Source organism: Sardina pilchardus, chromosome 8, assembly GCF_963854185.1.
Source record: "Sardina pilchardus chromosome 8, fSarPil1.1, whole genome shotgun sequence".
In the NCBI taxonomy this organism is placed as follows: domain Eukaryota; kingdom Metazoa; phylum Chordata; class Actinopteri; order Clupeiformes; family Clupeidae; genus Sardina; species Sardina pilchardus.
The window spans coordinates 18145300-18156793 of record NC_085001.1 but is presented as its reverse complement, the minus strand read 5'-3'; the positions used below and the strand labels follow the sequence as shown (position 1 = coordinate 18156793).

The 11494-nt window shown below is 39.6% G+C and overlaps 1 protein-coding gene across 2 annotated transcripts; it reads right to left on the bottom strand.

Moving 5' to 3' along the window:
• Positions 1-975: 975 nt before the first annotated feature.
• On the bottom strand, positions 976-11446 carry LOC134089579 (mitotic spindle assembly checkpoint protein MAD1-like). Of its 2 annotated transcripts, XM_062544030.1 has the most exons (13): positions 11302-11446; positions 9418-9597; positions 8595-8665; positions 8187-8244; positions 7896-8049; positions 7586-7653; positions 7161-7332; positions 6073-6190; positions 4853-4991; positions 4298-4365; positions 3566-3660; positions 3363-3472; positions 1921-2740 (listed from the first exon to the last, which is right to left on the bottom strand). In XM_062544030.1, exons 1-13 carry the CDS (start codon positions 11392-11394, stop codon positions 2408-2410), a joined length of 1659 nt encoding a protein of 552 aa, XP_062400014.1. In that variant the 5' UTR covers positions 11395-11446; the 3' UTR covers positions 1921-2407. The 2 variants fall into 2 exon arrangements, with proteins under 2 accessions (XP_062400015.1, XP_062400014.1); XM_062544031.1 differs by lacking the exons at positions 1921-2740; positions 3363-3472; positions 3566-3660; ... (1 more) ...; positions 4853-4991; positions 6073-6190 and adding exons at positions 976-1622; positions 1786-1898.
• Between the last annotated feature and the right edge of the window lie 48 nt (positions 11447-11494).

Sequence of the window (11494 nt, the reverse complement as noted above, 5' to 3'; positions counted from 1 at the left end):
TCCCTAAGGAAGGCTCTTTTTTTTTTTCCATGTTTCCATGATACCACATAAAGCTCAAAACATTGTCAAGTCAAATAAATGACTGGAAAGGCAGAGATTGGCCTTGTTCAGCTGTACAAATGAAAGTAAATTTTTATTTTATTTTTTTATCTTGTCCTGCACATTGCTCCCAGTGTAATCTAGGGAGGAAACCTGACACAATCATGATAAGATTTAACCAACAGTGTGGTGTGAAGATGCCATCACTCGCAATAATTTCCAGTTACAGTACCACTGACCTCAAGACTTTCCGATCTCCCTCTCTTTATTTCTCTCTCTCCCTTTCAGCTCTCATTCGTTCATCAGAGATTTAGAAAATTTAGAAAATGTTCACTTATCATATGATTATGGGGAGTTGCATTATGGTATTTTTGATGTGCCTATGAGCATTTGATTAACCTTTTAGGGTCCTGTTACGCTTAACCAATGAAACTGTACAACCAGACCTGTATCTGGGTCATCTGGGACCAATAAGGCTTTTAAAAATGTGTTTTCAAAATAATCTTTAAAAATGGACAGAATGCATTTTTGGTTGGTAGTCAAGTCTTAATGGCTGTGCAACGTTTACAGGTGGTTTAATACATTTTTAATCTGTATTTTTTTGGTAAGTTTACCGTAGTGTCATTGCTTACAGTTAGTGCTACAGTGCTTAACACATTATTATGTTATGGTTGACCTTGGTATTAAAGGCGCCATATTATGCAAAACTCACTTTTTCTGTGCTTTTGTACTTCCATTTGGGTCTCTGATGCTTCTAGAAATACTCCAGGTGCGAAACGAGTTTTTGTAGGTTAGTTGAGACAGGTTCATGTCAGAAACTATGCGCATTGATTAACAATGCATTGTTTGTTTTCGAGGATAGTACAATAATTTCCTCTATTTACTTAAACAAATATGTAATCTGTGTAGCAATAAAACAAGAATAAGACAACTAATAAAAAAAAACAAATTTATTTGCATTAAACACATACTTAAGAACACAAAAACATAAAATTGTGAATTTAGAAATATTCTTTCTTTTTTTGTTTGAGCCATTCCTCTTTTGACAAGAGCTCTGTATTAGGACAATATACGGTGCCCTTAAATTGACTGTGGCCAGTTACCGCTGTACGGAACTGTCCACATTTGCGGCATGAATTTGCCACCACCCTTCGTTTCTGCTTATAATTCCAGACCTTGGAGACAGGTGTTGTTGAGGCAGGTGAGGGCTGGCCTGGGGTCGCAGGAGCAGAGGAAATAAGAACAGTACCTGCAGTCGAGCACTGAGGGAGCGTGAAAACCACAGGGCCAGAGAAAGATGCAAGTGGGGACACGAGGGTGAAGACAGCGGGAGGTGGGGCAAGTTGGGAGGAGGATGAGGCAGCTGCCGGCTTTGGGGAAAGCTGCCTGTGCACAGGCCACACACGGACAGTAGGTGGGGCACCGACAGGGTCTTGTGTCTTCTCCCTGGCTTGCTTTTCTGTGCTCAGAGACAGGTGGGACCGAAGTTGGAGATCTGAGGCTGGAGGAGCAACAACAGGGTGAGGGCTGACCGAGGGATGTGGCTCAGCAGCAACAGGGCAAGATGGTGGAAGGGTAATGCCCTGCAGAGGAAGGAGCAATGAGGCAAACAATCAAACACACTCCACCTGCCACCAGTGGGCGTTTGACCCTTATGTGGGGGAAGAAAATCATAGTTATTTTGTAACGAGTTTGTGTGTTGGTAGTGTGTAGGATCATTTCACTTTGAAGTAATAACTTGCTTACCAGCTGTGAGGGCAGGACCACTGGAGGAGGAGATGGAGAGATGAGGGTCTGGAGATTAATGGAGATTGGAGATGATGACTGGGCCAGTGGAGGAGGAGATGCAGAGCTGGGGACTGGAGATTTTTTGGACTTGAAAATGGAGGTAGTACTTTTTAGATAAAGGTGTAACTTCTGCACTAGTCTTTACTCTTTTTATGCAGCGATGTTTGGTGTTATTGATTCATGTTAAAGATCTGATCTGACATCTGAACAGCGCCAACACCGACAACAACATACACTCGGCTTTTCTCAGAGCCTACAGTATCAAATACAGTTCTGTTGAGAAGGTACCCTCTCATACTCCAATTAAAGTCGATATGTTTGGGCCAGAAACTAGAAATAGTGAGGCCTATATCTTGAGCAACTCATTCAATCCATCCCATGACCCCAAATGGAGCATGAGCAAGCCATCAACTGGTTGAAATGATTGACGTACTGTAAGTAACAGGACACTGATCAAAGAGAAGAGTACTTTAATTTGGACTGTGCAAATCAATGAGCAATAGGCTACACTTTGGTGCATACTTTTCGTTATGTTTAGAAGCATTTACAAAATATATAAAATGTTTAGATACAGTACAATTTACATTCCCTGTCCCTCCAGTTGAACATAGATCATTTTATCACAGGCCGTGGGAGGCTCCCGGGAGGAGAATCGCCCCATTTCTGTTATGCGACGTCTTGTTGACCCAGGCTTTCGCCCATGGTGCCTGTTGGTGTCCAGGACCTGCTGGCAACACTGGACGATCTTTGTCAGTCGAGTGGCCCTCCATCTTGGTGGTAACACAACTAACACCTCCCTGTCTTCAGCTCCACTTTCCTCATCAGACATAAAGCTGGGGTCGGCTCCTTGGAGGAAACAGTAGTCTTCGTGGTTTAAGATGCCACAAGCTACCTGCACACGCTTTTTGAAAAGCTACAAGACAAAAAGAAGTGAAGCATTAAAGGTACACTATGCAGGTAGGAATTTTGCCTACTGTAGAGCTCCCTCTAGAGTCCCAACATATTTATATACTGCACATGATATGTTTTACTCTGCTTTTGTAAAGAGCAAACTTCTTGTGACTTCTCTCCCCTGTACACAATGAAAATGCTTTTGTTGTGGAGGTGAAGGATTAAGTAAGGGATAATGTATTGTCCGCTGGTAAATATGCTTCATCCTGAAAGGACTTATTTTCTGATAATTACTAGCGGACAATACAATATCCTGCTTATTATACGCTACTTACCAAAATGAGAAAATAAACTTAACACAATGTGTCTTTAGCAATGACTTGGCTACTATTTTGTGGCTTCTGCTAGCAAAATAAATTGTTCTCCACACAGAACTTGACAGTTGCAGGTGTTGCATGGCAATGTCTTACTAGCTGAGTTTCACTTTCAATTAAATTGAACTATTCACCTATTACAAGTTTGTTTACCATTAAATTGGCTTTGTAATGATTATATTAAGGCGAAAATCTTGAGTAGTGTACCTTTTTTTTTTTTTTTTTTTACAAATCTGTTATTTGTAATAAATGCATGAAGACCTTACATACCCGATCACGTCTGCTTGTTAACATCTTCTTCCTCTTGATCTCCTCTGTTGTCCCAGCTAGCTCTATCTTCTTTTGAGCCTTTAAGTGTTCAAAAAACTTACCGCAGGCTCCTGTGGCAAAAAGGCAAACCAATTAAACAAAGACAGACAGATCAATGTGTCATTGCCATTTGGAGGCGTTTAGTGTATAAGCTTAAAACTTACTTCTCATAACTCGGTCGGGTCCCCAATTCTCCCCAGAGTCTTTTATTGCTTGAATGATGGCTAGAGTCACCTCTTCATTATGGTTTGTTCTAAACCTGAACAGAATAAAAAATTATGTACGCTACAGTTTTCATTACTTTTCCATTTATTGCACATACAAGAAGTTTAATTCTTGCACTCGGTTTCCATGAGCACCTACTGTACTCTTTCCTTTAAGTTAAAACGTAACCCTTATAATAACACTGACATCACATTTCAGTTTTCAGTTCTCAGTTAACTTATCGGTTACCATTTTTTAAGTATTGTTTTGTTTGTCTGAGTTCTAAAAAAAGTTATGCTGCTTTCTGAATTAGCCTGGCTGCAGGTGAACTGTATTTCTGAATTACTTTGGATCTATTTTATTAAACTGAAAAGTATATTTTAAGTATAGTTTTTTGCCCTTTTTGCCTTTTTTCAGACAGGACAGTGAAGATAGACAGGCATCGAGTGGGAGAGAGATGGGGAAGGATCGGGATATGACCGCCGGTCCCTGTGGGCACCTGGACCCATACATGGTATGAGTGCTGTAGCCTGTTGCGCCACAGCGCCCCCATCACTGCAGTTTTAACCACATTTTTGAGAACTGTTCAATTGAGCCAGTTGGGCTACCTTTGGCCAAAACAAGCTAGTTCGGCCGCGCCCATGCTACCGTAGAGCAGGGTGTAAAGTAATTCAGGGTGAAATATGACATACCTGTCATCTGGCCCTACACTCCACTGTAGGTGTTCATCCAGACTGCGGTATATGCGCCTCACTTGTGCCTGATTAAGATTAACCATGATTATGAATTGCACACACATTTACACATGGATGTATAGATATATGTATTATTTACAAATAGAGTTTAGGAATAGTGCACTGTCCTTGCTTAAAGGTACAGCCTACCAAAGGTTGTTGATATCTGACTTTAATAGCCATCATTCGGATCTGAGCTCCAGAGCCAACATAGCATGCAGTAAAAATTTGTGGGTTTAATTCCCTGCTTTCACCGTTGTGCCCTTGAGCAAGGCACTTAACCCCAAGTTGCTTGGGGTACAATGTAAAACCTTGTTGAAATATGTAAGTCACTTTGGACAAGAGTGTCTACTAAAAAAATAAATGTCTGGGAAATATAAATCATTATCATCAAAATGTACCTTAAATGTGTTACTGACAGCAAAGTTGAGAACACCATGTTTTTTATGCTGAAGAATGGATGTTTCTTTGTATTGTTATTTTATTCAATAACTGATTTACTGAGATACTAACCGCCAACTCGAGTGGTATTTTGTCCTTGGTACAGGAGGGTTGTTGATATATCATTTCATTAAATGCCCCATGGAATTGGGCACCTGTTTCTTCTCCTGTCCTTAAATCGTGTATGGAAGCCTTTATTTTGTCCATTTCTCTGAAACAAGATATACACAACAGAGTATGCATTGAGTTGAAAGTTAAAAACTCAGATGACCTCAGCCAATCTGCAGGTGCACGCTTAACCTCATACACTTACACTATACAGTGCCCTCCAAAAGTATTGGAAAACATGCTTAAAGTTAACTATAAAATCATCTGTTGGAAATTGATCTTAATGCCTTAAATGAAAAAATGAGGAAATATTCAACCTTTAAGGACATCAATCTTCACTATGCACCCTGATAAAGTCCCCTTGGCCTTTGGAATTAAAATAACCCCAAATCAACACTATACTCTTCACCATACTAAGAGATTGACATGGTTTTATTTCAGTTAGCCTAGTAGCTGGTTTGAATTGCATTGAGCTCAATGAGAATGAAATGGTATGGTGAAGGGTATAGTGTTGATGTGGGGTTATTTTAATTTCAAAGGCCAAGGGGACTTTATCAGGGTGAATAGTGTCCTGGATCCATGAAATAACTGGCCTTTTAAAAATAAAAATAAAAATCCTCCATGGGAATTTAACATGGGCGTTCTAATACTTATGACCCCTATATTTTAAGGAAAACATTTATTTATTTACAATACATTATTCATTCACAAAGAAAATTTATGTCCTTAAAGGTTGAATATTTCCTTTTTTTTTTTTCATTGAATGCATTAAGATTAATTTCCAAAAGATGATTTTATATTCAACTTTAAGAATGTGTTCCAATACTTTTGGAGGGCACTGTATTTAGTGACCGCAAAAAGAATTTAGCAATATCAAAACGTTATTTTAATGGCTTTTTATGGACTTCAAATATATCAACAATAAATTGAACCACAAATCTAACAGTGAACATTATCTTTTTTTCTTAAAAAAAATCGCATTTCTAATTTAACATACAATTAATTACTTTATAATTAATATATCATTATCTCATCACTTTCACAATGCCTGCTGAGTTTAATCCTTTTACTCTTAGTGTGAAACCACCACTCTATAAACATCTGAAGTTAATATACATTTTTAAAGCAATTTAATTTGTGTCTGTTGCAATTTTATCTCTAGAAAACTAATACTACGTACATACCTCCAAATATCTGCAAAGGTCGGTACATCCTGTCCATCTGGAGTGATACTCCCCTCTTCGGTGGTGTTAACACTTTGAAACCGCTGTAAACTTGCCCGCCATGTGCTAGTTACATTACCTGAAGAATGTGGAGGGGCCATTAACACAGGCCCAGGGAAAATGTAACCAATTTCTTTTGCTTCATTTTATTTATTTTATGTATAATGTAATGTATAATGTAATATATTCTAAAATCCAGTCATCCAGACAGGTTTCAGTATGGTGGCAACCATGCCGTTAGAACAGGGAATAATACCAATATTGGTAAATTCATTGATAAAGTGCAGGATGTAATTAAGCAGTATGACCTGAGTGGGATCGGGGTTGGGAAAGGATATCGCCACTGCTGTAATTCGGCCGTACTGTAGGTAAAAGGCCATGGCCATCCTGAGTGGCGTTGTGCTGGGGTAACGCCACTCGTGATGACTCATAGAATGCCTCTCGTCCAATCAAAAATTAATAAATTGCTTGATTGGACCTAACTGTTATCTAACCTAATCTGTATAATTAAACATGAATGGGTTAAATAATTACTGCAACTTGAGGATTGTGACGGTTTGTCAAATTTGTAATATGGAAATGGTGTGGCATGTACAAAGAACTTCTTTGTCTGTTCTTTGTTGATGGTAGATTTAAAAGAAACAGTCACATTTAAGATTCAAATGCCTACTTAGGTATTTTTCATATTTCTTAATATACATTTTACTCTCTACATGTTTTTGTATCACTGGACAGACACAAAGTGTGACTGACTGTTTATTTCTGTCTTTTAAGCCCCTAAAGAGTTTTTTTTACTTTGAAATAATGCTTCCAAAATCATTTTGATGGCACATAAACTCTTAACAGGACGGACAGCACTTCTGCCGCACTCTGAACAGGTCTTATTGCTTGTAAAACAGCCATAGGAAGTAGCTGTTCAGGTAGAAACAGTGCCCCCACTCCATTTTTTCAGTGTGGGATAAAGCAAATGATGACATGAAAGTGTCTAAAATCACGCTACTGTAGCATTTTTTGACAGTGTTTATTTAATGGCTCCTACGATCTCTTACTGTTCTCAGGCTGTTCTCCGTCATTCATCTCCACATTACACCCTCTCTGTGTCTTTGAGCAGTCCTTCGGCATCAGTGACACGCCGCTCAACCGGGCCAGAGACTCGGGGTCTGTAAGAGACAGGTCCATTTCAGAGATGAGGGCTGGAACCGTGATTGGTTTCTCTTCTTCCTTCAACACAATGAGCAAGAGAGAAATTAAAACACTGGCAACTCAAACATTACGTTCAGGCAAAAGTTTGTAACAATACTACTTCTACCATTTCTTAATCATGAATTCCCGCATTTTCTTGTCTGATGACGGATGTGAATCTGGTAGTAGTATTAACAAGTCAGATTGTTCTGTTCAAGTCAGCATTTTTTGTTGCCATTTTTAATAGGCTACCACATTTCATATCACAAAAATGAGACTTCATATACTATACCCGGATCAGTTCAAGCCTAAATTCTGCTGCTGAAGAGATGATGCTTTCTGTTCTGTGGTCAGTTCTCTCTAGTGGAGGAATTAAAGAGTGACATTTACCGCTATGGCAGATATTTTAAAAGGCTTACTGCACAGCATGAACGTATTCTTTGGTGTGTATGAATCATCTGTAACGGTAGCCAGCTGGTACATAGCTGTACAGTATGTACATTAGGTAGTCCATGGATATCAAACATCATGGAGTCATGGAGGTGTGTGTGTGTGTGTGTGTGTGTGTGTGTGTGTGTGTGTGGCGCGCGCACACTACTTACCAGACTGACTGTACTCTCCATATCCACCATCGACTTCTTCTTTAATCCTGGACACTGGACCCTCCAGTGACCTCTGAGCGTCAGACGACACCAACGGACACTGGGAGTCCGACACATCCATCAGATTCTCAGGGCCAGACGTGTCCATTGTGTTCTGAGAATCAGACAAGATCAAATGATTCTGAGAGTCAGACGCATGTGATAATCAGCAGAACTTGAACATTAGAAAAATAATAGGCTCTGACTATGTGACTACTGTACGTTTGTGTGCATGTTTACATGTGTCTGTACCTCAATCTTGAGCTGGCTCTGCTCACACGGCAGCCACTTGTTCAGTTCCTGAAATGCCCTTGAGGGGTCAGAGGTTGCAGAGTTCAAAGGTTAAATGGCCAAGGAAGACAGCAGAAATTTGTTGTCAAATGAATGAATGAGATTTAAGTGGTGCAATACAGGCTGTGGCCACTATTGAGCGAAAAGCAGATAGTGGCAAAAAAGTACAGGATGAAAAAAAAAGCTCCAGCTGCAAAAAAAAACTTGATGTATGTGATTCTTAGTATAAATGACACAGTATTGGTTCCATAGTGTGTGTGTGTGTGTGTGTGTGTGAGAGAGAGAGAGAAAGATAGACAGAGAGATAGAGAGAGAGTGTCATAGAGAGAAGGTGTGTGAGAGTGACTGCTGGCATGTGTAAATAAATACCTATGGTTACTCTGTTGGATCTGGAGCTGTTGATGCAGGTCCCTCAGTTTATTCTTCAGGAGAGTCACAGTCTGTGTACTCACACACAGACACACACACACACACACACAGACACAGACACAGACACAGACACAGACACAGACACAGACACAGACACAGACACAGACACAGACACACACACACACACACACACACACACACACACACACACACACACACACACACACACACACACACACACACACACACACACACACACACACACACACACACACACACACACACACACACACACGACATGACATATCGTAATATTCCTTCTCTATTTCACAAGAAGCTCTAGTATAGGGTCACATTGTGTCCGCAGTCATTGCTCTCACATAATATTCTTCTAAAGGCATCTCAGGACCACGGCCAGCTACCAAGCCATGCTCTCAGCACTCAACATCAATCATTCCCATGGCATGGACAATTCATAGTACAAATGACATAGTAATACATAGTACACTCAACTGACCATTACAGTGTATCAGTGAGCAAGTCTTCTCTTGAAAATAACTCCCCAAAAAATCTGTTATACTGAAGCATCCTTCCTAAGTAACAGACAAAAACCCATGACTGAAAGGTCATGATTGCATTAAATGCACACCGGTGGGTTACTATGTGTGTGTGGATGTGCCCTCATCTACACTCACACACTTAATTGGCCTATGTGAGTTGTCTTTTTCCAACTCTCTTTCCTGTATGAGACCATGCGTGAGTTTTCTTTTTCCTAACACACACACACACACACACACACACACACACACACACACACACACACCTGATTTGCTTGTGTGAAAGAGTTGTCCTTTTCCTCCAGATCTTTCTTTAGCTCATCGATCTTCAGCTTCAGCTGTCGGTTTGACTCCATCTGTTCTGTCAGGCTCCTCCCAATTTCTGCCTCCCTCTCCTCCAGGCGGAAAACCAACAAGCACAGTTCCTGGTTCTTACCTGCTTCATGCTGACACACCAAACATAGACATGTTCACATTCAGTGCATTAGAGGGTATTCAGGCCTCTTCATTTATTTTTACATTTTACTATGCTGCAGTAGCCTGGGTATTCCCATGCTGCCTTGCGCACGATTTGATTAAGTGGTAGGCACTAGCCAGGCTAATGTTGCAGCCTTATGTTACATTTGTTTGAATGCATCTTTCCCCCATCATTCTATACCCAGGACACAATAATGACACACTGAAATCAGGATTTTTTTTTATTTGTCTGCAATATATATATATATATATATATATATATATATATATATATATATATATATATATATATATATATATACACACAGTGTGGAGCACATGTACATATATTTGATACCATGCTAAAACAGAAATATAAAATCATCATTTGACAATTGATCTTAATGCCTTAATTAAAACAATTTGTAAAAATCAAACCGCCAAGGACACCAATTGTCTTTGTGATTGAAGAATGTATCGTAAATAAATAAATGTTTTCCTTAAATGCTTGGGGAAGGAAGTATTTGACCCCCTATGTAACCCTACGGGAATTTAACACATAGGGTTAACATAGGGGCAGGCAGATTTTTATTTTTAAAGGCCAGCTATTTCATGGATCCAGGATATTATGCATCCCGATAAAGTTCCCTTGGCCTTTGAATTAAAATAGCCCCACATCATCACATACCCTTCACCATATCTAGAGATTAGAGACCTATTAGCCTGTTTGATTTGCATTGAGCTCAATGAGCATCAAACAGGCTAATAATAGGCCTACTGGAAAAAGCACCATGCCAATCTCTAGCTATGGTGAAAGGTATGTGATGATGTGGGACTATTTTAATTCCAACGGCCAAGGGAACTTTATCAGGATGCATAATATCCTGGATCCATGAAATAGCTGGCCTTAAAAAAAATTAATTAAAAAAAACTGCTATGTTAACCCTATGGGTTAAATTCCCATACGTTACATTGGGGGTCAATTACTTCCTTCCCCTTAGCATTTAGGAAGAACATTTATTTATTTACGATACATTCTTCAATCACTAAGTAATAACAAAGTACTATTTTTTTTAAATTAAGACATTAAGATCAATTTTCAAATGATGATTTTATATTCTTCTTTTTAGGCAACTTAGCATGGTATCAAATACATTTTCTCCTCACTGTATACTCTAATTTGAACATGCCATGCTCAAAATGCCATGACTGAACCTCACAACCACCCCATTGAACCTTACAAAGCTTGAGAGGATCTACCAAGAGGAATGTCAATCCTCGTGTCAATCAGGTAAGCGACACTTGTCAGACCCAAGAAGACGAGGCTGCTATTAGCCTACTGCAACAGTGCCTCAACTTACTGAGCAAAGAGGGCCATTTCTGTCATCTTTATTTTGTCCTTTTGCATGATCTAACATTTGAGTGTAGAATAATGAGGTAAAATGAATAGTTAACAGTGTTAAAAAGGCTGTGACACTGATTTTCACATGTGAGGGATGTGGATGTCCATTTGATGGATGCATGTTGCTGCACAAAATCTGTGGACCACCCCGCCAAAATGTTACCTATTATGGTAGCCTAATAAGTTTGACATGCAAGTTATAGCTGTGCTGATGTTGGTGTTTGCATGCTCTGTGGGTTGCAGAGATGGTAAAACAGAGGACGTCTCCACAGGATTCTACAATGTGTGTTACCTGTAATGCTTGAGTGATGATTTGAGTGGCTTTCTCCAGGTTGAGACAGACCTGTCTGTGATCAATGTCCATATTCTGACCAGTTTCATCCATCTATAACGTTATACACACCAACACACCCCAACAAATCTGTGAGTGAACGTAGCTGCAAGTGTCAGCAACAATAACACAAGTTTAAATATGGCAACCACCC